We start from the raw sequence: 22,540 nt of genomic DNA on the forward strand, positions 1-22,540 counted from the left end.
TGTGAGTACGTTTAAGTACTTGGGTAGTGTGATGAGTAAGGATGGAGGTTTGGAGGGTGAAGTGCTTGAAAGGGTACAACAAGGAAGAAAGGTTGCTGGTTCCTTGAAAGCAGTGACAAGAAACAGGGAAGTGAGCATGGATGTGAAAAAGTTAGTACATGACAGTATTGTGATACCAACTCTAATGTATGGAAGTGAAGCTTGGACGTTGTTGGAAGGACACAAGTCAAGAGTGAGAGCAGTGGAAATGAGTTATTTAAGAGGAGCCTGTGGATTCACATGGAGAGAGAGGCTGACGAATGAGGATATAAAAAAGCGTTGTGGTGTGGATGTGGATGTGATAGGAAGTGTTAGGAGGAATACACTGAGGTGGTTTGGCCATGTGGAGAGGATGGAGGGTGAAAGACTGACGAAGAGAGTGTATGTGAGTGAGATGGAGGGGGGGAGAGGGAGGGGGAGGCCGAGGATGAGATCGAGGGATGGGGTGGAGAGGTATATGAGAGAGGGGGGTGTGAGTTGGGAGCAGGGCAGTGAAATGGCAGGGGACAGGGCGACGTGGAGGCGATTTGTTTGTGGCCACCCCAAACGGGATTGAGGTGTCTGGCAATAGATAGATAGATGTCACTGGTGAGAGACTGATGAGGAGAGTGTATGTGAGTGAGGTGGAGGGGGGGAGAGGGAGGGGGAGGCCGAGGATGAGATGGAGGGATGGAGTGGAGAGGTATATGAGAGAGACGGGTGTGAGTTGGAAGCAGGGCAATGAAATGGCAAGGTACAGGGCGACATGGAGGCGATTTGTTTGTGGCCACCCCGTACTGCATTAAGGCATCTGGCAATAGATACTGTAGATACAGTACATCCCCACAGTATGCGAGTTCCGAGTACGCGATCCCCCTTGTACGTGAGGACCTATTTTTTTTTTAATTTTAGTGTATTTTTTATTAGTAGGCAAACTGAACTCCTTGTAAGCGAGACGGGCAGCAAAGAGTCACCCAAATCTGGGGTTACCCTGAGTACGCAACATTGCCCCCCCCAAGAAGCGATAACGGTTACTTACATTCCACTCACCTTGTGATGTAGATGCTGCGCACTCGTCACGTGATGCCCATATGCACTGCTTGGAGGGTGGTGAGGTGAAAGTCCCAGCAAAGGAAACACGCGCACAGAGGGTACACTTGATGTTCCAGGTACAGTCTCCAGCAAAAATAGAGCGACCGGCTCGACAAACAGGTTGGTCTATGTAGCACCACAGCACCCCCAGTTTCAACCCCTTCCCTCCCCCCTCCCTCGGTCCCATTCATTTGTATATCCTCCACCTTCCCCAGAATCAACTGGAAGAGAGTCAGCCTACTCTCATTGTCTCAACCACTCTTCCATCATCCATCTGTCTTGGGAAATAATGGTTTTGTTATGATAACAAATAAAAAGATATTACACACTGTTTTACTCCATAATACAGTTATTTATACACCACGATCTGAATGCAGGGTGATATAAAATTGTAATATATTCATATGACAGTGAGGTCTGTAATCATATAGTTTATCATTTTGATGGTTGTATCCAGTCAATGTGTAACATTAAACAGTCGGAAGCTATAAGTGGATGTTTGTAGCTGTCGGTGGTGAGGAAGTGGGGGGGGGGGGTTGGAGCTGGCCGTCACACGTTGTGGTGGGGACATGAGGATGGGGAGACGGGCCCGGGGTCGATGGCTTTGCCGGGGTGGATAGTGTGTGTGTGTGTGTGTGTGTGTGTGTGTGTGTGTGTGTGTGTGTGTGTGTGTGTGTGTGTGTGTGTATGTGTGTGTGTGTGTGTTTCCACCAATGCTCATAAACACGTCTTTATTAGCACTATGAAGTGTGCATTACAATATTGTCCACTGCACCGTATAATAGGGATATTTATAGTTTAATGATATGGCAAATAAACATTTAATGATCAGGACTAGTTAGACCATATTTTCGAATTGATATTTAATCAGATATGCGGTGCAATAGCGGATTATAATACATTAGTTTGAACTTAGCCTTTAACTCTGCAAGGTAAGTCAGGCTAAAACACCAGGTCTCTAGTAAAATATTCACAGTTGTCACTATACCACATGTTATTGTAGGGCAACTGGAACAGGGCGATAGCAAAGGTGGTGGGTGGTCCTACTCGGTGTTGACAGGGGTTACCTTATCACTCCCCCAGTTACCCACAACATTCCAGTATCATATAAAACCAGAGTCTGACCCCACTGTTTCATATCGTTTTAAAATGTGTTCTTAAATAACTGGTAGTCAGTTAGTCTTCCTTATTAAATATTTGTGTAACCAAAACCGTTTGCCCATTTTAACATCCTTCCCTCTCTGAGGCAATTGATGTTTCAGCTGACGATAGTTAATGGGAAAAACCATGGCCACACAGAGATAGAGGAAAGTAGTAACAGACATGGGACACAAATTGGAGAGCAAATAATCATAAGGTTAACCTGACCGATATGTCTGCTACATTGCTAAAAGTAACACTGACCAGTGTGAACTGTAACTCGTCAAACCTCTGTTGTAAATGTTTTCGTTGAAAACGAATAAACTGAATTATGTTGTATGGCACGATAATGTTGATTAACGTAAGTTGCAATCGAGACAAGTTTGGTTACTATGCAGATCACCCATTCGGCCAATTTAGTTAATGGTCACCTTTTTCGAAATACGTCGTGTTATAACGTGTGAATCGCAAACTACACCCTATTGCAGTTATAACTTTATAAGGCAAGGTTATATTCCTGATACTGTTATCAGGTGGTGGCGGGTCTCTTGCTGGGGTGAGTGGCGATTAGTGGCTGAGGCAAGGAGTGGAGGGGGTTGGCTGTATGCAGTGCCAGATTAGCCATGCTGTGGCCTGTTGGGCAATGCAGACTGTTGGCCTGCAACCTATAGATCTCTTTTATCCATTATTTCCAGTGAAATTTTGGCATGACCTATAATGGCCTTTTTTGATGGCCTGATGGGTAATGACACTTATCTGGACGCCCAGAGTGTATATTTATTCCGCTCTGGAAGTCTGGATGGCCTGTGACAGGCTGTGGCTTGGTAGGCAGTTGTCCATTTTGCCTATACCTGGTAATCTGGCCCTGGCTGAATGGTGTGCGCGCGGTCAGCACACCACGCGGCTCACTCTACTGTTGGCTGTCCTGTGTATGAAATTGACCTTGATACTTATCATACTGTCAGCAGCAATGAATGGCATCTAAATATTGACTGACCTTTGGTAATGCCAGCAAGCATGTCATGGCCTCGGTTTAACCAGCTTCGGCGGTTTAACCATCAAACAAGCTGTCATCCAGTCCCTGTTGACCGACGTTATCCGATATCATGTATTAAGACATCAATAACCAAGATATTACTGATCATGTGTTTTACTTATCATCAACACTATGGTATTATCATACATGAGGTATTAATAGTAACTAATGGTAATGACCTATAACAGAGTTTGTAAAGTAACAGTGATTACATCGAGTAAAGGAACGAGCACACCACTGACCACTACAAACATCTACTTATAGCTTCCGACTGTTTAATGTTACACGCTGACTGGATACTACTGTCAAAATGATAAACTATATGATTACAGACCTCACTGTCATATGAATATATTATTATTTCATATCACCCTATGTTCAGATCGTGGCGTATAACTGTATTATGGAGTAAAACACTGTGTAATATCTTTTTATTCGTTATCATAACAAAATCATTATTTCCCAAAACAGATGGATGATGGAAGAGTGGTTGAGACAATGCGAGTAGGCTGACTCTCTTCCAGTTGATTGTGGGGAGGGTGGAGGATATACAAATGAATGGGACCGAGGGAGGGGGAGAGGAGGGGTTGAAACTGGGGGTGCAGCGGTGCCACATACACCAACCTGCTCGTCGAGCCAGTCACTCTATTTTTGCTTGAGACTGTACGTCCCCATGTACTCTGAAGCTATTTTTTTGTGAGCCAGGATGTCTGCTCCTTCCTCCAGGAAGAAGTGCATCACCCATGCCATGAAGATGCAAGTCATTAGGAAGAAGGAGACTGGGAAGGGTAACACGGCCATTGGCAAGAAACTAGGCTTGGCAGAATCGTCCATGTGAACTATATGGGCTAACAGGGAGCCCAAAAAGAAGACTGTGAAGACATATGGGATGGCGACATGGACGGGAGAAGCAGGCTGACCAACCAGGCTATAATTCTTATGGAGCGGTACCTGGCTACATTTATCCTGAGGAAGAAGAAGTAAAGAATTCCACTGAATGGGCACTACAACAGGGACCAGGCCAAGATTTTCTACAAAGCTGCAGCTCTGAAGCTTGCTGTAAAGAAACCATTTAAAGCCTTCATGGGATGGTTTTGCCACTTTCTGAAGCGGAAGGAGGTTTGTCACATTCGCCTCATGGGGGAGCGTGCATCATCGGATGAAATGGCGGCCAGGGATAATCCACCCATCCCAAAGGGGATAACTGATGAGGGCAGCTACAGCAGGGACCAAATTTATAACACTGATGAAACAGTCCTAAACTACAAGGCTATGCCAAAGTGTACTTATGTTAGTAAGCACCAGCACCAGGCCTGGGGCAGAAAAATCGACAAGAGCAAGATAAAAGTCATGTTCCCCTGAACTTATCAGGCTCACACAAGATGCGGTCTGTTGTGGTGCATACCACAGCACACCCCAGATGTTACAAGAATCTGCGCTGCATGGATGAGAGCGGGGTATACTGGTACAGCAACTCCAATGGTTAGATGATGAGTAGCATCATTTCTGAGTGGCTGTTACAGAATTTCATCCCTGATGCCAAGGCAAAATCCCGGGAACTTGGCATCCCCTTCAAGGTGCTTCTCATCCTTGACAATGCCCCAAGTCATCCAACCTGGCTAGCAGACCTCAGCAAGGAATGCAATATCGTTCTTCTACCCCCAAGAACGACCTCTCTCATCCAACCGCTAGACCAGGCGTTGATTGCAATGGTCAAGCAGTTATACCACCAAAGCCTCTACGATCACCTCTGCAGCAAGACCGACAGCTGTGAGGAACTGCAGGCAATTCTTGAATTGAACACAGTTGGGAGTGATGTCATGGATGCCGAGGATGGTTTGGACTCTTCACCCACTTCATCCTCACCACGCACAGCACCCGGACAACCAACTTCAACCCCTGAGAAGACTATTATGGCTTTTTGGCGGTCAACCAACCTCAAGGATGCCATCACTCTCTTGTTGTCCTCTTGGGCAGATATAACCACTGCTACAATTAACCATGCTTGGCGCCTCCTCTTACCGCACCTGTATGAAATCACACCAGAAAGTGGCTTTCAGTCCCTGGCCGCTGCTGAGGCAGCCACTCACACAAGTGCACAAGCTGTGCCCAGGTTTCAGGCCGTCTTGCTGGAGATCAGGGGTTTACATTTGGCAGAAGCAGAGCAGAATCCCCAGGAAAACGTGCAGAAAGTGGACGAGGCTGACGCAGAGCAGGAGATAGCAGCAGAAAAGGCAGCAACACCAGTGATGGAGAGTGAAGATTTGTCCATGATGGAGATTAGCCGGGTACTGTGTGCCCTTGATAAATTCAAGGAAAAATTCAAGGACATCGAACGCTCTCAGTTGTGAGTGGAGGAGGTGATGTCTTCACTGGACAAAACCTTAGCTACTACACCAACAAGTATAACCAGGAAGTAAACAGACAGAAGCAAACACTCACCACCCGTTACCTTCGGCCTGAACAAAGTGAGGAATCACTCCCTTCAACATCAGAAGAGCCATATCCTAATCAGGATCAAGAGACTGATTCAATGTCTGAGGTGTCAGAAATAGATTTTGAAGGGTTTATGAACGAAGTGAATGCATCATCTACTGAAAGTGTCGAAAGTGCTGGTGATGAAAGTGGTGAGGAAGGTGGTGTGTCGTGTGGTGTGGTGGGTGATGCAGGAGATGCACGCTAGGTGCCTCATCCTGCCTCGGATCCTCTTCTTACCTCCATCATGCCTGCTGTCCTCTTGAGTAAAGGTGAGCTGCCATATTCTTGTTGGTTAAGCCATATCCTTGTTGATTAACCTAGTAAAGCCATAATCTTGTTGGTTTACTTTACCTTAGGTAATACGTCTTAGACAGTTTCCCTGTATAGTACAATACTTAGGTCCGAAAGGCATCTCAAGGGTTGCCCATGAAGAGGGGTGGGGTGCCACCCATGTGTAATTTTTCCCATAAGTTTATGTATTCACAGTACGTGAATTCCTAGTACGCAATGTCCTCTGCCGCCCTTATACTCGCGTACTAGGGGGATGTACTGTACAGTAGATAGAGGTCAATGGTTGGTTATCACTGAACTCAGGTACACTAAACCCAAACCCACCACTATGGACAATTCCCAGCCAAGCAGCAGCACGACGTAACCTACCTCCTCGAGCACTCGGGGAACCCTGAGGGCACTGAGGGTCCCAGCACACTGGCTTGGCGGGATCACTGTGTAACGTGAATGACGTCATACGCATCGAGTATGTTATACCCAAGTTCAGTACTCTAGGGTTAAGAGAGAACATATTTCATGCACTGATGAAAACTGTGACATCAATAAATCATGTGTTTACATTCAGGCTATACAAGGTAAAACGCTTTGAAAATACAAAGGAAATTCTAAATAAATGCTGGAAAATAAGTGAGAAGAAAATAAAAGAGCTCAGCAACCAGAACAGTAACAAAAACAACATGGAGAGGGGCTTTTGAACAGGCTATCCCCATTGCATTATCAATCTATAAATTATGTGTTTACATTCGGGCTATTCAAGGGAAAATGCTTTGAAAATACAAAGGAATTTCTAAGTAAATGTTGGAAAATAAGAAAGAAGAAAATAAAGAAGCTCAGCAACCAGAACAGTAACAAAAACAACATGAAGAGAGGCCTTTGAACAGGCTACCCCGATCGCATCATCGATCGCATTCCCCGTCAAGAAAATTCCCTGTCAAAACAACAACAATTCACCATCAGAACAATTCGCATGTTCGACGATTGTGTCATTCATACATCATTATTATGCATAACAGATGTTTATTTAATTGTCCTGGGACCGTCTGATGGTGGGACTGTACTGTATACCATGTCGCTGCTTCTTCTCTACTGAGTTTGAATACAAGTTACAGATAGCATTCTCCAGTGACCTTGACTGAGTACAAGCAAGATGGGCACTGGTATTAGGCTTAGGTTATCTTCTTTTACAGCTGTTAGGCCATTTAGATTAGCTCTAAACTTTTTTTTGGACTCATTTTGGTGGGTTTAGGACTTGGTTGGGGGGGTAACCCAAGGCTCAAAAATGCATCCCTGTACTTTACATGTTAAATCTACCCTGAGATATGATACGCTGCCTAGCTATGCGTTTTTACTTAACCAACTGCACTGTTAAACCAGGGTATGCCCGTGTGTGTGTGTATACAGTATATATATATATATATATATATATATGCTTACAGATCCACATGGCAAAGACTACAGTACCCCTTTTCTTCTTCTTTACTGCAGTAAATGATTTTTTTTTCTTTCTTTTTTAAATGAGGTAGGTGGGGGTACTCACCATCCACTCACTCGATGTATTGCTGCTCTCGGGTGTCTGCCCTTTCCTCTCCTCCCTCCTTTCCTTCCTTCCTCTTCTGTCTTTCTTTAATTCATTCTTTCCTCATCCTTCTGCCTACAGGTGACTTTACACTCCTCCTTTTGTCCTTCTTTCTTTCATTCTTTCCAGTTCCTTCTGCCTATGGCTGACTCTACACTGAGCGACAAGCTGAATGGTTTGCTGTACACCAGGAAACCATTTACTACGTTGGGTGGTACCATATGACCAAATTATGGCGCCTGGTGGTTTAGTGTGTAATTACGGTGCTCCAATCAGATTAAGCCAGTAAAGGTTTATATCTAAGGGGTGGTTGGGGTTTATTGCTCACATAATGCCACTCAGGGATGAATGAGGCTAGTCACTCTCATCTTAAATGTCAGGACCAACCTGCCTAGCCCCAGGCTCCTACCTCCTAATGGGGCAACGTAGGATTGGATGATGGTTGGATGGATGGATTTTTTTTTTTTTTTTTTTTTTTTTTAATAAAGGGTGCGAGATCATTAGACATGTAAGATGCAGCCCATAATTTTGAAAGCGTGAAAGACAAAAAAATGGATGTATGGCCCATTTCACTGGCATTTTATTGAAAGTTCTCCACATTGTGCTTACATATTTCTCTCCTTAAAAGTGGAACTGCAGTAAACTATTCACTCAGTTAGTTTCTACCCATTCACCAACATGAAAATTCTATCTATCTATCTATAGGCAGATGCCACTATTCTGTCAGAGGTAGCTCTTTGACTTTCATTTAGTTGCTAGTGGTTATCTATAAAACTGCATGTTCACATTTTAGGGAAAAATTTGAGTACATTATAACAAAGATAAGAAACTGTGTGAAACAGGTTGTACAGAACTAACTTGTGCCATCCTCACTGCTTGTAATAAGCAAGTTACGGTCGGGGCTGAAGCAGCAGGCATACACTGGTCCAGAGTGACCCAGCAGAGTACGCACTGGTTCTGATGTTCGTTCATCCATCATTCGCACCAAAACATCATCTGAAACAACCTCTTATTAAAACATGCAATACAAGCTAACACTACAGAAATACCAAACTACATGTGGTCTCCTACTTACAAACGGTTGACTTACAAATTTTTGACTTTACGAATTTGTACTTTCAGTACAATATCCAATAAATTACATGAAATACTCAACACTTTATTATAAAATAAGCTTAGAATTAATGATTTTGCCTAACTGTAGGCTAGTGTAATTGTTCTAAGCACGCTCAAAAGGCTTGGTAGGTTTGACTAGGCTATGACGTTTGGTTCTTTAGGTGTATTAAATGCATTTTCGATTAACGAAAAATTCCACTTAGGAACAGTTTCTCAGAATGTAACCCATTCATAAGTAGACCACCTGTACTTTAAAATATTATGCAAAACTTAATTTTTCCTATGCTGTTGCTTTGGTGATAGTGCTGTTGATGACAACAATGACAACAATGACAATAATGTTGATTATGACAGAAGACCATAGATGCACCTGAGGCATTGCAAAGTGTCACCTATGACTGCCATAAATAAAAAAATTTTCTTGTGATCAAATTATCTTGACATTACCCACAGGCAAGCTGACAGCTGCCTTTGCTCTACTACACCTGATAAGTCAATAAGAAACAGCCCATGAAATTATATTGGAAATAAGAGTTTGGGATGCCCTGCAAGTGACATTGGAGTTAAGTATGGCCCCAGCATAATCTAGGCCAATCGTCTCTCCACTGAAGTTAAGCTCTCAGTTCTCTTCAGATGGCAGTGTAGATTAGGTGCCAGTATGACTGGCTATTAAGGGAAATTTAGTTTCTGGTTTTACAAGGCTCTACATATATAAATACATAATACAGTATAACACTGATTTAGCATGAGATAGGTTCCTTGAGAGACTGCCTAAAATCATTTTCATGCAAGACTGAAGTGTTGTTTTAATGGAATAAAGCACTCTGGTACCTGAGAGAAACACACAATGGTGAAAATGCTTTTATTAACTAATAATTATTAAAGCATATGTCAGAATGATAAATTTAGTGCCAGTTATTTTCTGCACTGAAGTCAGGAGGTGAATGGTATCATTACTACATGGTATGTGCAAGTACACTGCCTGCTGCCTCACGCCATTCGCGTTAAGTCACGTCACTTGCGCCACCTCACATCACTTGTGCCTCATCACATCACTCACGCTGCCTCACGTCACTCACACCACATCAGGTCACTTGTGCCATTTCATGTCACTCACGCCCTCCTTCTGCTTCAAACTGGTGCCCACCACGAAGCACAGCTGCCACGATGCTGAGCATCCACCATCTTGAGTTTCTGCTCCAGCATGATCGATTGCCTTGATTTCTTCATATCTGGAATAGCTAATGAAGTAGCGGCTGGCTTCTTGGACATAGTGATGATGGTTGATGAACTCAGTGGTGGTGGTGGTGGTGGTGATGGTGGTGACAGGGAAGAGTAAGTCACACAGCACAGTACGTCTTCTAGCTAGTGAACCAGCACATGAAGTAAGAATGCTCTGGCCTGAGCTGCCTTGAAATCCACACTGGCTGATGCCATCATTCCACAAATTTTCGTTTAGTGACCAGGATGACAGAGGATGTGTTGTTGGTACAACTAACTAAAATCTGGTGTACTGTGAATACTAAAAGAGGGGGTATTAATAATGATGTCAAACCACACCTACTGTGATTTATGTGAAAAGACATGAAATGATTAAGACAGTTACTAATTCACAAAATACAGTACTGACCAATAACCAACCATGAAACAAGTAAGTTTATCCACATCCAAGTTTTCAAGTAGATCAACTGTACATGATTCACAACACTGCTTAGGTAGTTCTATCTACTTCAAAGCAGGTGTGGACTCTTAACGGCTGGCATGTGTCCTGTAAATAATTGTTAAGTAATTTTTTTCATTAAGAAATAATGATATCGCTGGGTATGTGCAGGTAGACAATGTTCCATGATTTAATCTTCCTTGTTTTTTGACAGTATTGTTCTGCTAGTAGGGTTAGGGTAGTGTTTTATATCTGGGGATTTTTTTTTTTTTTTTTTTTTTTTTGGTCCAATTCTGGGCATAGGCTTCACAGCCAGCTCCCAGGGCCCAGTAGTCCTCCTGCATACCATACACCTCCACATGTCACCACTTCAGCACTAACATCCACCGTCCATATTGAATACATGCTAGGGCTGTTTCATACAGGACTGGTGTATTGGTATTAGCGGGGGTACTTTTACGACATGTCAGTGGGTCCTATGGTAGATCAGTAAAGTCAGTTTCTATGAAATTCAATCAATAAACTGCTCCCTGCCCCAGCGGGGGTTCGAAGCTGGGTCCATCAGGACTGCAGGCCACCTTTCTATTGGTTCAGCCACCACCTCCCTCGATGAGGGGAAGCTCTTAGAAATTAAGTGTTTTGTTGTAGTTTAAGCTAATGTTTACATCTGGAGATGTTAGGAACATTCTGGAGAGTTTGGTATGTCTGTTTAATTTTCATTCTATCTTACCTTAGGAATTACTTCTTGTCATTATGGTTACTGTGCATTGTTAAAATACAGGCATTACTGCATCAGCAAGTGTGTGTTCTCTCCTAGGTCCTGGAATGTTCTGGGCAGAACTGCAAGGTAATGTCAAGAAAGGGGGGGGGGGTGAGTGTATTTAAAGACTGTCCCGCCAAGTCAGCAAGACAGTGAGACAGTTTTAGTAGTATGTGTCAAAATGTTTGAGTATTAGTCAGTCAACCACGAGTGACAGATGGAGCGAGTTGTGTTTTTGTCAGTGAACAGTCAGTGAATCAGTGACAGTGTTAGTGAGTCAAACTGTGAGAGTAATCAGTGAAAGATATAGTTCAGCAGACATTCAGTAAGTGAGAGTTAGTCAACCAGTGAATGAACAGTAGTGAGTGAAGGAGAGTTAAAGTAGGAAAGAAGTGTGTGCCTCAGCTGTGCTTGGAAGGAATAAAACTAGGAAGAAGTCACATGCCTTTGATTAATCGCCTGACCTGTCAACGTGTTGTTCTTGACATATCAATGGAACCCCTATGGTGTAACAATTGGTCTCAGGAGTGGAACGAATCCTACGTTTGTAACAAGTGGTGTCAAGAATGGAATGAACCCTCCAGTTGTAACACATTGGTGTCAGGTGTGGGGATAAGTTTTGAGTGACAGATGCATGGACAGGCTGCCAGAGTGGCAGATGTATCTCTGGCAGATATATATATCTCACAATGTTCAAAGCACACCAAGAACAACAAAAGAAGGACATACCGTACACACAATGTTCAGAGCACAGCAAGACGAACAAAAGAAATATAGAGAAGATCAAAAGAAACAAAAAGAGCAAAAGGAAGATACACTCACAGTGTTGAGGGGACAGAAAGAAGTGCAGCAAGACCCAAAGAAATACCAAGAAGAGCAAAAGAAATATCAAGAAGAAAAAACAGAAACCCAAGCACAACACTACTCAAGACTAGAGGAACAGCTAAGTGGGAAGAGAAAGGAGCTTCACTGGCTACAAGAGGAATTTGGAGAGAGGCTGAGCTTGGAATAAGGAGTTCCAGAAGGATCATGAGAAGTGGTATGGGGAACTGCAGGATGTGACCAGGAAACTGAAGCAACAAGAAGTAGTGTGCAATAAAGTACAAAGAATAAGTGACCTGGTAAGAGAAGTGAGGAAAGAGGTTTCCTGTATAGTGGAAGACAAAGTGAAAGTGCAATACACAGTGAGGTAGAGCGAAATTGCGATCAGGTAAGAGATGCGAGGGAAGAGGTTTCCTGTATAACAGAGGAAAAAGTGAGAAGTGAAATACAGCACGGGAAGCAAGTACCGGTCAAATTCCTTGAACTGTGTTTGGCTGAGAGTCAGGACCCACCTCACCCCTTAGGTGCCAGTGACAGGTATGTGGAGGTGGGTAGTGAGATGCTGAATCCCAAGGTCCCTGAATATGTCTTGGAATTACAGTAGGACCGCGCAAGAAATTATACATGTGCCAGTGAAGAAAAAAAAAAAACAATTTTGATGGTAAGGTGTCTTGGGAGGCTTATCATGCCCAGTTTGAGTTCTTGGCCAGTCAGAATGGGTGGGATGACTGGCAGTGCTTGGTTCAGCTGGCCACCAGCCTTAACCCCTACCCTCTGCAGGACAAGTATAGCCACTGCAAAAAGGGTGGATGGAGACCGCCAGGTGACAGGAGGAGCCACAAATGTGCCAGCATTTGAACTGGCTGCCATTTGATCTTAGCACCAAAGGGCTGGGAAAGACTTTTGCCACCCGACACAAATGTACCTCAGTCTTCTCTGTGACTTTGCCTGGTTTAGAACAATGTTTTCTGAAACCTCCTCGTCTGATTCCATTCCCACCTCATGTGGACCCCTTGCCTCATCCACCCCTGTGAAGCTTCTTTCCATGGATACTAGGAAAGGGCTCAGTGATAGTGCCATTGGGCATGCCTTGGATGCCACTGTACCTAGTTTATCTAATAATGGAGAAGTTATCACACTGAGAGCAAAGCAGAAGTAGGGGCCCTGCACACACGCACGAATATATCCTGCAATGAGCGCCAACAGTTACTCATCTTATTCACATCCTTACTCACTGATCCAACCACCTGCAGACCTGGGGATGCTTTCAACTGCAAGAAGAAGAGTTGATGAGTAATATGGTCTTTAATTTATTTCCCTAACTGTTATACTATCCCAGATAAGAAGGTTTGAAAAAAAGGCTATTTTTGGATATATTCCCGTAAGGAAAGGGCAGCTGCACCCAAAATATTCCCAGCATCTAGGGGTTAAGGGTTCTGCTGTGGAGGTCCTTGTGTAGCTGGAAGAAGGAAGTTGGGGTGACTACCACAAGCTAGAACAGTCCTTGAAGCAGAGGTATGGGATAAAACACCAGGGATAGTTCTTCAGGTCTTGGTTCCGGATTGAATGTTGATTGACTGAATATAATTAAAATCAGGCAGTGCAACTGCCAGGGTCATATGCCACCAGATCGGTTCCGGACTAACACCCACAGACCGGGGGAGCCTCTACCAGGACTGGCCCAGGACGTGGAGAGTTAGGCATACTGAGCTTACCCAGGAGCCAGCTCTGACCTTCTGATGCTGCTGCTTCGGGACCAGTTCATCAATGCCCTGGACAGTCTCCAGCTGCAGGTTCATGTGAACCAGGCCAAACCCATGAGCCTGCAGGAAGCCCCAGCCAGTGCACCTGAGTTTGAATACTACTTAAAGTCATGCTACTCAAGCTTCCACCCTGTATTCAGTGTTGGCATCAAGGCACATACGGGCTCAGTGAAGAGCATGGGTACATTTAATGAAGCATGCTTCTACTATGATAAGACTTAGCATCGACAGGAAGACTGCTACTAGAGGAAGAGATCAACAAAAAGATGACGGCAGTAAAATCAGGAAGACGGCTGAGTGTTGGGCCTGTGGACAACAGGGACACGCCTGAAAAAGGACTGTAAATGGAAGACCCAAGAGAAGACAGAGCACATGGAGCAGGCCACTCACGAGGGAAACTGTGCTAGTAATTAAGAATAAACTGAAGTGATGATACAGTGAACACTCCCATAACATACGATCACAGAGTGCGATTCTCACATAACACAAGAAGTGCCATTTTGTGTCAAAATAATGTCAGAACACGGGAAAAAATAGATATAACGCGGTCGGAGGATGCTGCTCATTTATTACAGCACCTGACTACGTGGTGACAATGGACATAACACGGTGGGAGGCCCCAATTTACGTTTCAAAGTTGTACTAGACAGCCAATGATAGACAGAATGTGGCATGAGACATAATATTACGGTTGGAATTCACACAATGCAGCAAATGAGACAGAGTGAGTATTGCATCAGCCTGTAACGTATTACTATCACGTGGCTGGTGGGGTGTTGTCACAGTCCACTGAGCATTCCTGCCCCAGATGAGCCAACCCTCTCCTCTTGCTCTAGCTGTACACCTGCTCTGTGTGATTAGCTTTTTTTTTCTTTTCTTTTCTTTTTTCCACAGAACCCCACTCCACCTCCCCCCAGCAAGCCCACAACCTCTTCATTCAAGGTGAGGAATCTTCCAGTGTTTGTATGTAATGAAATCTTTATTAGGTTGGTAAATGTCCTGGAAAAAAAAAAACTAAAAATTGCCCCAAAGTCTGAACTTGGGGCTGGCTTAGGTACCACGAAACCCTTTAACATGTAAACACATGGCCTATAATGTGGAACTCCCATAAAGCAGGAGCTTCAGGGTACAATATTCCCGTATTATGTGAGCACTTGCTGTATAATATTTAAGGGTAAATTTAACTAAATGAATACGAAATTTTAATCACAAGAACAGAAGATGACGGTTAGGAATGGTTAATTGTGAGAATTTCATATTCAGAGAAAATACATTGATAACTGTGCTGGCTCACAAAGTTAGGAAAAATATGAGAGAAAAAGGTCCATCTGGTTCATGATCAAGAGTAGCAAAATTGTGTAAACATTGCTGATCCAGTCCCTCATGTCTTTTTAGGGGCTATTATTTGGGTGTTAGGCAAAAAACTGAGTGTAAACTTTTGGGCTCTGAACCAGTTAACATTTATTCCCATTTATAACTTTATTTGGTTACTGAGGGGTTTCATCATCGTGGTAGTTTGGCAGACCAATTAACCACATCAAGGAGGTTTGAATGTACTGCATTGGAATACAGTAGACTGGTGTTTATGCTTGACACCACCACTGACACTTGCATCTTTCTTGGAAGCCTTAGCTAGGGTTCAATGTAAAATGAGATAAGAACCAGACAAACTAGAGGGATCACCACCAAGACATGCAGTGTAGGCAGTCCAGGCAATCACATGCTACACTCAGCGCTGTCTTAGGCTGCTCAGTAAACTAGTCTGGTGGGCAAGGAAATTTAAAGTGCCCTCTCGTAATTCCGTTCAGTTTAAAAAAGGTGCCAGACATCCGATGCTGGAATATATATACAGTAATCCCTCCAAGATCCGAAGTAATAGAACCAGAGGCATGTCTGGGACTTGGTCTTGTCCGTGAATTGGGAAAATGCACCCTGGACAGGGACTTATGGACTGTGACTCAACCTAACTTTGAAAGCCACCTAAATAATTCCCTACCGGATTATGTACAGCACCTATTTAAGATCCTATGCACACAAATAAGGGACAGAAACCATGAAATAAATGAAAAGGAACCTGAGAATGAGAAATCAGAAGTGAGCATGGAAATATATTTAGCAGTGCACAGAGTACTTACGACATGTCCGTGGCTGCTGCCAAGATTAACCTGGCCGTTGCGAAGATTAACCCGCCTCCTCTCAGGCTCTGACAGTGGTGAAGGTTCACTTGAAGCACGTACAGTAATCTCGTGTTAAGTTTAATCCTTTGCACTCTGAATTCTAATTTCTTAACACTGCGCATTCTGTTCTTACTTGCGCTGCACTTCAAAATCGCCAGTGTTACACTCTGCACTTAATCCTTTGCACTCTGAATTCTAGTTTCTTAACACTGCACATTCTTTTCTTACTTGCGCTGCACTTGAAACATGCCTGTGTTGCACTCTGCACTTAATCCTTTGCACTCTGAATTCTAATTTCTTAACACTGCACAACACTGTAAATTCCCATGAGGTCTAGTGGCAAGTTTTTGCTGTTTATTCACTGTCAGAATCTGAGAGTAGGTGTTGCAGGTGGCTGAGCGGCATGTCGCTGGGATGTGGTGATGGGATACCCACTGCAGACGACTCTGAAGTTAGCCACAAATTCACATCCAATGGAGACTCCATCGTGGCTGATGTGCTGGGCTGTGGCTCTGAGGTGGAAGGCATGTCTTGGTGAGGCATTGGTGTGGAGCCAGGGCTGGGCACGGCAGGGGTCACAGGCCTGAAGAAGGTGTCAATGGTTGACTGACGTAAGGAACGGCGATTCTGGCGATTGATGATGCACTGCCTAAAAGCGCACACTTCCTCCACAAGTCCCAAGGGCCCCATCTTCCTGTCGCAGTCCGGGCGTTCAAGGTAGTCCAGAATGAACTCAACATGCTCCCGGAGTGCGCTCAGCTTGGGGATGGCTGGAGCAATGGCGCGCTGAGAGAGGTCCACATCATCCTCGCTATCCTCATCGGAATCTTCAAGCTGGGTACTTGTACCTGCAACTGAAGATGTGATCTCGATATCAGATATGATCTGATACCCAGGATCATCCTCGTCGTCATCCAACCACTCACGCACTTTGTCCACATCCACCTCATCGCCAGTTGCATGAAGACATGCATAGAAGTCATCCATGTCAAAACCTAGAAAGTCGTGCACCACATCGGCTCCGAGAAGCAGACGAGACCATCCACTTTCCAGAGTCTCGACAGGGACTTCCCTCCATGCACTGGTCCAGTTGCTGATGGCAGACTTGAGGTCGTAGCGGTGAAGGTTGTCCACAATCTGCTGGTCCCGTGTGTCCTGTCCCTCCCTGCACTCGTCCTCATCCTCGAAAACAACCATCACCTCGTCCAGGAACTTCCCATGGTACAGCCTCTTTGCAGCCACGACCACTCCTTGGTCCATTGGCTGGATGAGAACAGTAGTATTAGGTGGCAAAAACAAGTACCTAATGCGGCCATTCTCAGCCACCAACTCCTTGTCGGACGGATGTACAGGTGCATTGTCCAGAAGAAGGAGAGCCTTTACCTGGTTGCGCGGGATTCCCTCTGTCTTCGTCTGATAATGGATGATCTCCTTGACGAAATGCTGGTCAAACCAGTCTTTGAAGATCTTGGCAGTGAACCAAGCCTTCACAGAATGGTACCAAACGACAGGAAAGACATCCATCAATCCACGAAGGAACCGTGGCTGCTTTGCACGGCCAACAATAACGGGCTTGAGCCGGTGCATGCCGTTAGCATTGGCACAACACAAAACAGATATCCGCTGCTTGGAGAACTTGCATCCAAGGACACGCTTTTCCGTCTCCTCTGCTAGGGCGTTCGTGGACAGCGCGCAATAGACTTGGCCAAGAGTGAGGCCCTCCCTGTCGATCAAGCTCTTCACCTTCTGCTGAAACTCTTCTACTCCCTCCTCGTTGGCGTCTAAAGCTTTGCCATGGGCCTTACGGTTGGTAAGTCCATGTCGTAACTTGAAAGCGAAGAGCCACCCTTCGGATGCCTTGAAGTCTGGGGTGTCGTGTAACCTTGCGAACCTCTCAGCAGCAGCCTTCAGCTCCGTACCATGCACCAACACACCAGCAGCACGTTGTTGACGATACCAAATCAGCGTGGAGCGGTCAACGTCCGCAAACCTGGGAGGGTACATAATCATCCTCTGCACATTGTGTTTGGTCTTCGATGCAAAGTTTGCCGTGTATTGAGTGAGTTTGTCCTAGGATTTCTTGATATCGAACAAGGTAGAGAGGGCCTGGTTGAATTCTCGAAGGATGCAGGAAGTCAACCATCCCGCGTCCACCTTCTCCAATATCTCCATCTTCTTCTCCAGAGTCAAAACCACTCATTTCCTCGTTGGTCAGCAAGGTCATTGTTACACACGAGTAAGAAGCAACAGAGGAACAGCAGGGCCTGCAGCAGGTAGGGCACCACCAAAAAGGTGAGCAGGTGGGCAGCCATAGCGACGAACGTGCAGTCACGACGGTACGTAAGTGAGAAATGGGGAGGATGCAAGGGCGCTCTAGCGAATGTCAGAGGAAGTACGCACCAAAAAAGAGCAGCTCTTCACTGCACGGCAAATTCAAAGTAGGGTTGAAAACATGACTTTTTGTGTGTGTGTGTGTGTGTGTTCTTACCTAATTGTATCTTTACAGGAATGAGTCAAGCTCGTACTGTCCCGTGTCTTAAACCATATTCATCGTACATATCCTTAAATTTGTGAATTGTTTTGGCACACACACTTTCATTCGGTAATGCATTCCACTGATCAATTGCTCTATTTGGGAAACTAAATTTCCTTACGTCTTTATCACCTCTCTCTCTATACAGTTTTTTGCAGTGTCCTCTTGCTGATGCTTCCCCATATGTTAAGTAATCATTTATGTCTATTTTCTCCTTCCCTGATATGCACTTATATAGCATAATCACGTCACCTCTTTTCCTTCTCTCCTGTAGTGTTGGTAGATTCAGTTTAATTAGTCTTTCTTCGTAGCTTAGATCCCTTAAGCTTTGTACCCATCTTGTAGCGGCCCTTTGAACTTTTTCAATCTTGTCTATGTGTTTTTTGAGATGAGGACACCAGACTACTGATGCATACTCCGGGGTTGGTCTGATGAATGAGGTTATTATCTTTCTTAGCATGTCTTCATTTATGTATGTAAATGCTGTTCTCATATCGGCAAGCAGTGTATAGATGTTCCGTACCTTCTCACTGATGTGGTCAGCCGGAGATAGTCTGTTATTGACAATCACACCTAGGTCCTTCTCTCTTTCTGATGTGTGTAGGGTTTTATTTCCTAATGTATAATCCCAATCAGGTCTTTTTCCACTTTTACCAAATTTGATTACCTGACACTTGTCCACATTGAATTCCATTTGCCATGTATTACTCCATTCATGAAGTTTATTTAATTCTTCTTGTAGCTCTTTACAAGAGTCTGTGTTAGTAATTCTCCTTTGTATTTTTCCATCATCTGCAAACATATTAAGATAGCTTTCATTTCCAATGTTACAGTCTAAATCATTTATATACACTAAAAACATGATTGGTGCCAGCACTGTGCCCTGTGGTACTCCACTAGTCATTTCTTTCCATGATGAGTAATTTCCTCTTAGTACTGTTCTCATTTTTCTTTTCATGAGAAATTCTTGCATACAACAATACAGATTGCCTCGAATTCCTCCTTGATGGTACAGTTTCCATAAAAGTCTTTGGTGTGGTACTGTGTCAAATGTTTCTTGAAATCTAAATAGATACCGTCCACCCATCCTTCTCTTTCCTGTAATGTGTCTGTTAATCTGTCATTGTAGCTCAACAGATTAGTAACACATGATTTTCCTTTTCTGAAATTAAACTGTCTATCCGTTATCATACTGTGCTCTTCTAGGTGATTTACCCAAGCTTTTCTTATAAGCTTTTCTAATACCTTGCTTACAGCGCTGGTTAGTGATACTGGTCGGTAGTTAAGTGGATTTTGTCTATTCCCTTTCTTGAATAGGGGAACAATGTTTGCTTTCTTCCAAATATTAGGTAGTTTACCTTGACTCAAGGATTTCTTGAAAATTAAAAATAATGATTTACTTAACTCCTTTGCACATTCACATAGCACCCAACATGAAATTTCATCAGGACCATTTGCTTTTCCTTTGTCTGATTTCCTTAGCTCCTCCTATATTTCTTTTTCTGATATTTGTATATCTGGTAGTATGTGTGGGCATGCATGTTCCACATAATCCCTCTCAAAATTTTTTTCCTCTGTAAAAACTGATTGGAAATTCTTGTTTAGTGCTTCACAAATATCCTTCTCTTGTGTACTGTATAGGTGATTCCATCGTCCGTAATGGATTGTATTTTATCTTTTACTTTGGTTTTGCTTCTGATGTAGCTGTAAAATAGCTTTGGTTGATCACTACTTTTATTTATGATATCCTCCTGAAACTGTTTTTGAGCTTCCCTCCTTATTCTTGTATAATCATTTCTTGCCTGTTTGTAATTATTATATGCCATTTCATTCTTGTGTCTTCTGTATCTATTCCACAACAAATCTCTTTTTTCTTTTGATTTTTTACATTTTATATTGAACCATTTCTTTATTTTCTTTTCTGCTTCTTTGTGCTGTGGGATGTACTTCTGGAATCCTATTTCATAAAGTTCACAGAATTTTCCATATATAGCATTTAAATCTTGTCCTCTAAGCTACTTCTCCCATGCAATTTCTAAGAAGTACTTCTTTAGGAGTATTTGTAACGACAGTGGAAAGGTTACAAGAGGATGAGAAAAAGGCATATTATAAGACAGAATTGGAGGAATGATTAGGCAAATATGAACTGGAGTAGATGGGGGACATGGAAGGTGTGTGCAGGATATTTACAGAAGAAATATGTGCAGCATGTGATGTGGTGTGTGGAATGAAGAGAAGACGGAGGGGTGTGCAAGGAACAGCGTGGTGGAATGAAGAAGTAAGACAGGCTGTGGCACAAAAGAAGAAAGCATACAATGGATGGATGACAAATAGGGGCGTGGAAGAAGTTGAGAGGTGGAAGAGAGAGTTATATGTAGAAAGAAAGAGAGAGGTGAAAAGATTAGTAAGAGAGAGTAAGAAGAGAGCACATGAGGAATTTGGAAGGAACTTGAATGTAAAGTGGAGGGACTGTAAGAAAATGTTCTTGAAAGAGGTGAAAAGAGTAAGACATGGTGGCAGTGAAGTTAGCAGGGGAGTGAAAGATAAAAATGGTAGATTACTAGTGGAGAAGGGAGAAAAAGTGAGCAGATGGAGAGAACACTTTAAGAAATTGTTGCGTATAGAGGATGGAAGTAATGCGAGTATAAGTGGTTGGGGAATGGCTGGGAGGAGGGAGGTGAGAAGACAGGAAGAAATCAGTAGGAAGTTCTGGAAGCAATGAAGAAAGCTAAATTGGGGAAAGCCCCAGGAATTCATGGAGTGTGTGGTGAAATGCTGAAGTATGGGGGAGAGATAGTAGTAGAATGGATGTGGAAAATGTGCAGATTAGCCTGGGAGGAAGGCAGAGTCCCGGAGGATTGGAAGTCAGGTATAATTATTCCCTTCTACAAAGGAAAAGGGGAAAAAGAAGTGTATGGTAATCATAGGGACATTTGTCTTCTTAGTATAATAGGAAAAGTGTATGGTAGGATACTTATTGACAGAGTTAGAGAAAGAACAGAGAAATTAGTTGGAGAAGAATAGGGAGGCTTTAGGAAGGGAAAAGGTTGTGTAGATCAGATATTCATTCTTAGATCTTTAGACGAAAAGTTTCTAGAGAAGGGAAAGAAGTTGTATGCGGCTTTCATGGATTTGGAGAAAGCATATGACAGGGTGGATAACCATGAATTGTGGAAAGTATTAAGAATATATGGAGTAGATGTTGTTGAATGCTGTGAAGAGTATGTATGATGGTGCGAAGGCTGCAGTGCGTGTGAATGGTGAACTGAGTGAATTTTTCTCTTTGAAGGTTGGGTTGAAACAGGGATGTGTCATGTCTCCATGGTTGTTCAATCTGTACATGGATGGGGTAATAAAAGAGCTACAAGGTAGGGTAGTGGATCCTGGAGTGGCCCTGGTGAGAGAGGGTAGTGTTTGGAAACTCCCTGTACTGTTGTTTGCAGATGATACTGTGTTGTTGAGTGAAGACGAAGGGGAGCTGCAAGGCTTGGTGGATGAGTTTAGGAGAGTGTGTAAGAAAAGGAATCTAAAGGTGAATGTAGGGAAGAGTAAAGTGATGGTCTTTGACAGAGGTAAAGTCACTGATTGTACAGTGAGGTTGGATGGTGAGGAATTGGAAAATGTGAGTACGTTTAAGTACTTGGGTAGTGTGATGAGTAAGGACGGAGGTTTCGAGGGTGAAGTGCTTGAAAGGGTACAGCAGTGAAGAAAGGTTGCTGGTTCCTTGAAAGCAGTGATAAGAAGCATGGAAGTGAAAAAGTTACTACATGACAGTATTGTAATACCAACTCTAACGTATGGAAGTGAAGCTTGGACGTTGTTGGAAGGACACAAGTCAAGAGTGAGAGCAGTGGAAATGAGTTATTTAAGAGGAGCCTGTGGAGTCACATGGAGAGACAAGCTGACAATTGAGGATATAAAAAAGCGTTGTGGTGTGGATGTGGATGTGATAGGAGGCGTTAGGAGGAATACACTGAGGTGGTTTGGCCATGTGGAGAGGATGGAGGGTGAAAGACTGACGAAGAGAGTGTGAGTGAGGTGGAGGAGGGAAGAGGGAGGGGTAGGCCGAGGATGAGAT

General features: G+C 43.6%; 1 protein-coding gene across 1 annotated transcript in view; it reads right to left on the reverse strand.

Annotated features, from left to right (window-relative positions):
* Taf5 (TATA-box binding protein associated factor 5) overlaps positions 1 to 22,540 on the reverse strand; it is a 255,487-nt gene that overhangs the window by 94,630 nt on the left and 138,317 nt on the right. The window contains exon 8 of the mRNA XM_080278918.1: positions 8,490 to 8,627. Within this exon, the coding sequence (XP_080135044.1) occupies positions 8,490 to 8,627 (138 nt within the window). The remainder of the gene's footprint in view (positions 1 to 8,489; positions 8,628 to 22,540) is intronic.

This window comes from Coenobita brevimanus, chromosome 75, assembly GCF_032717465.1.
Source record: "Coenobita brevimanus isolate Jiangsu-jjx chromosome 75, ASM3271746v2, whole genome shotgun sequence".
NCBI classification, from domain to species: Eukaryota; Metazoa; Arthropoda; class Malacostraca; order Decapoda; family Coenobitidae; genus Coenobita; species Coenobita brevimanus.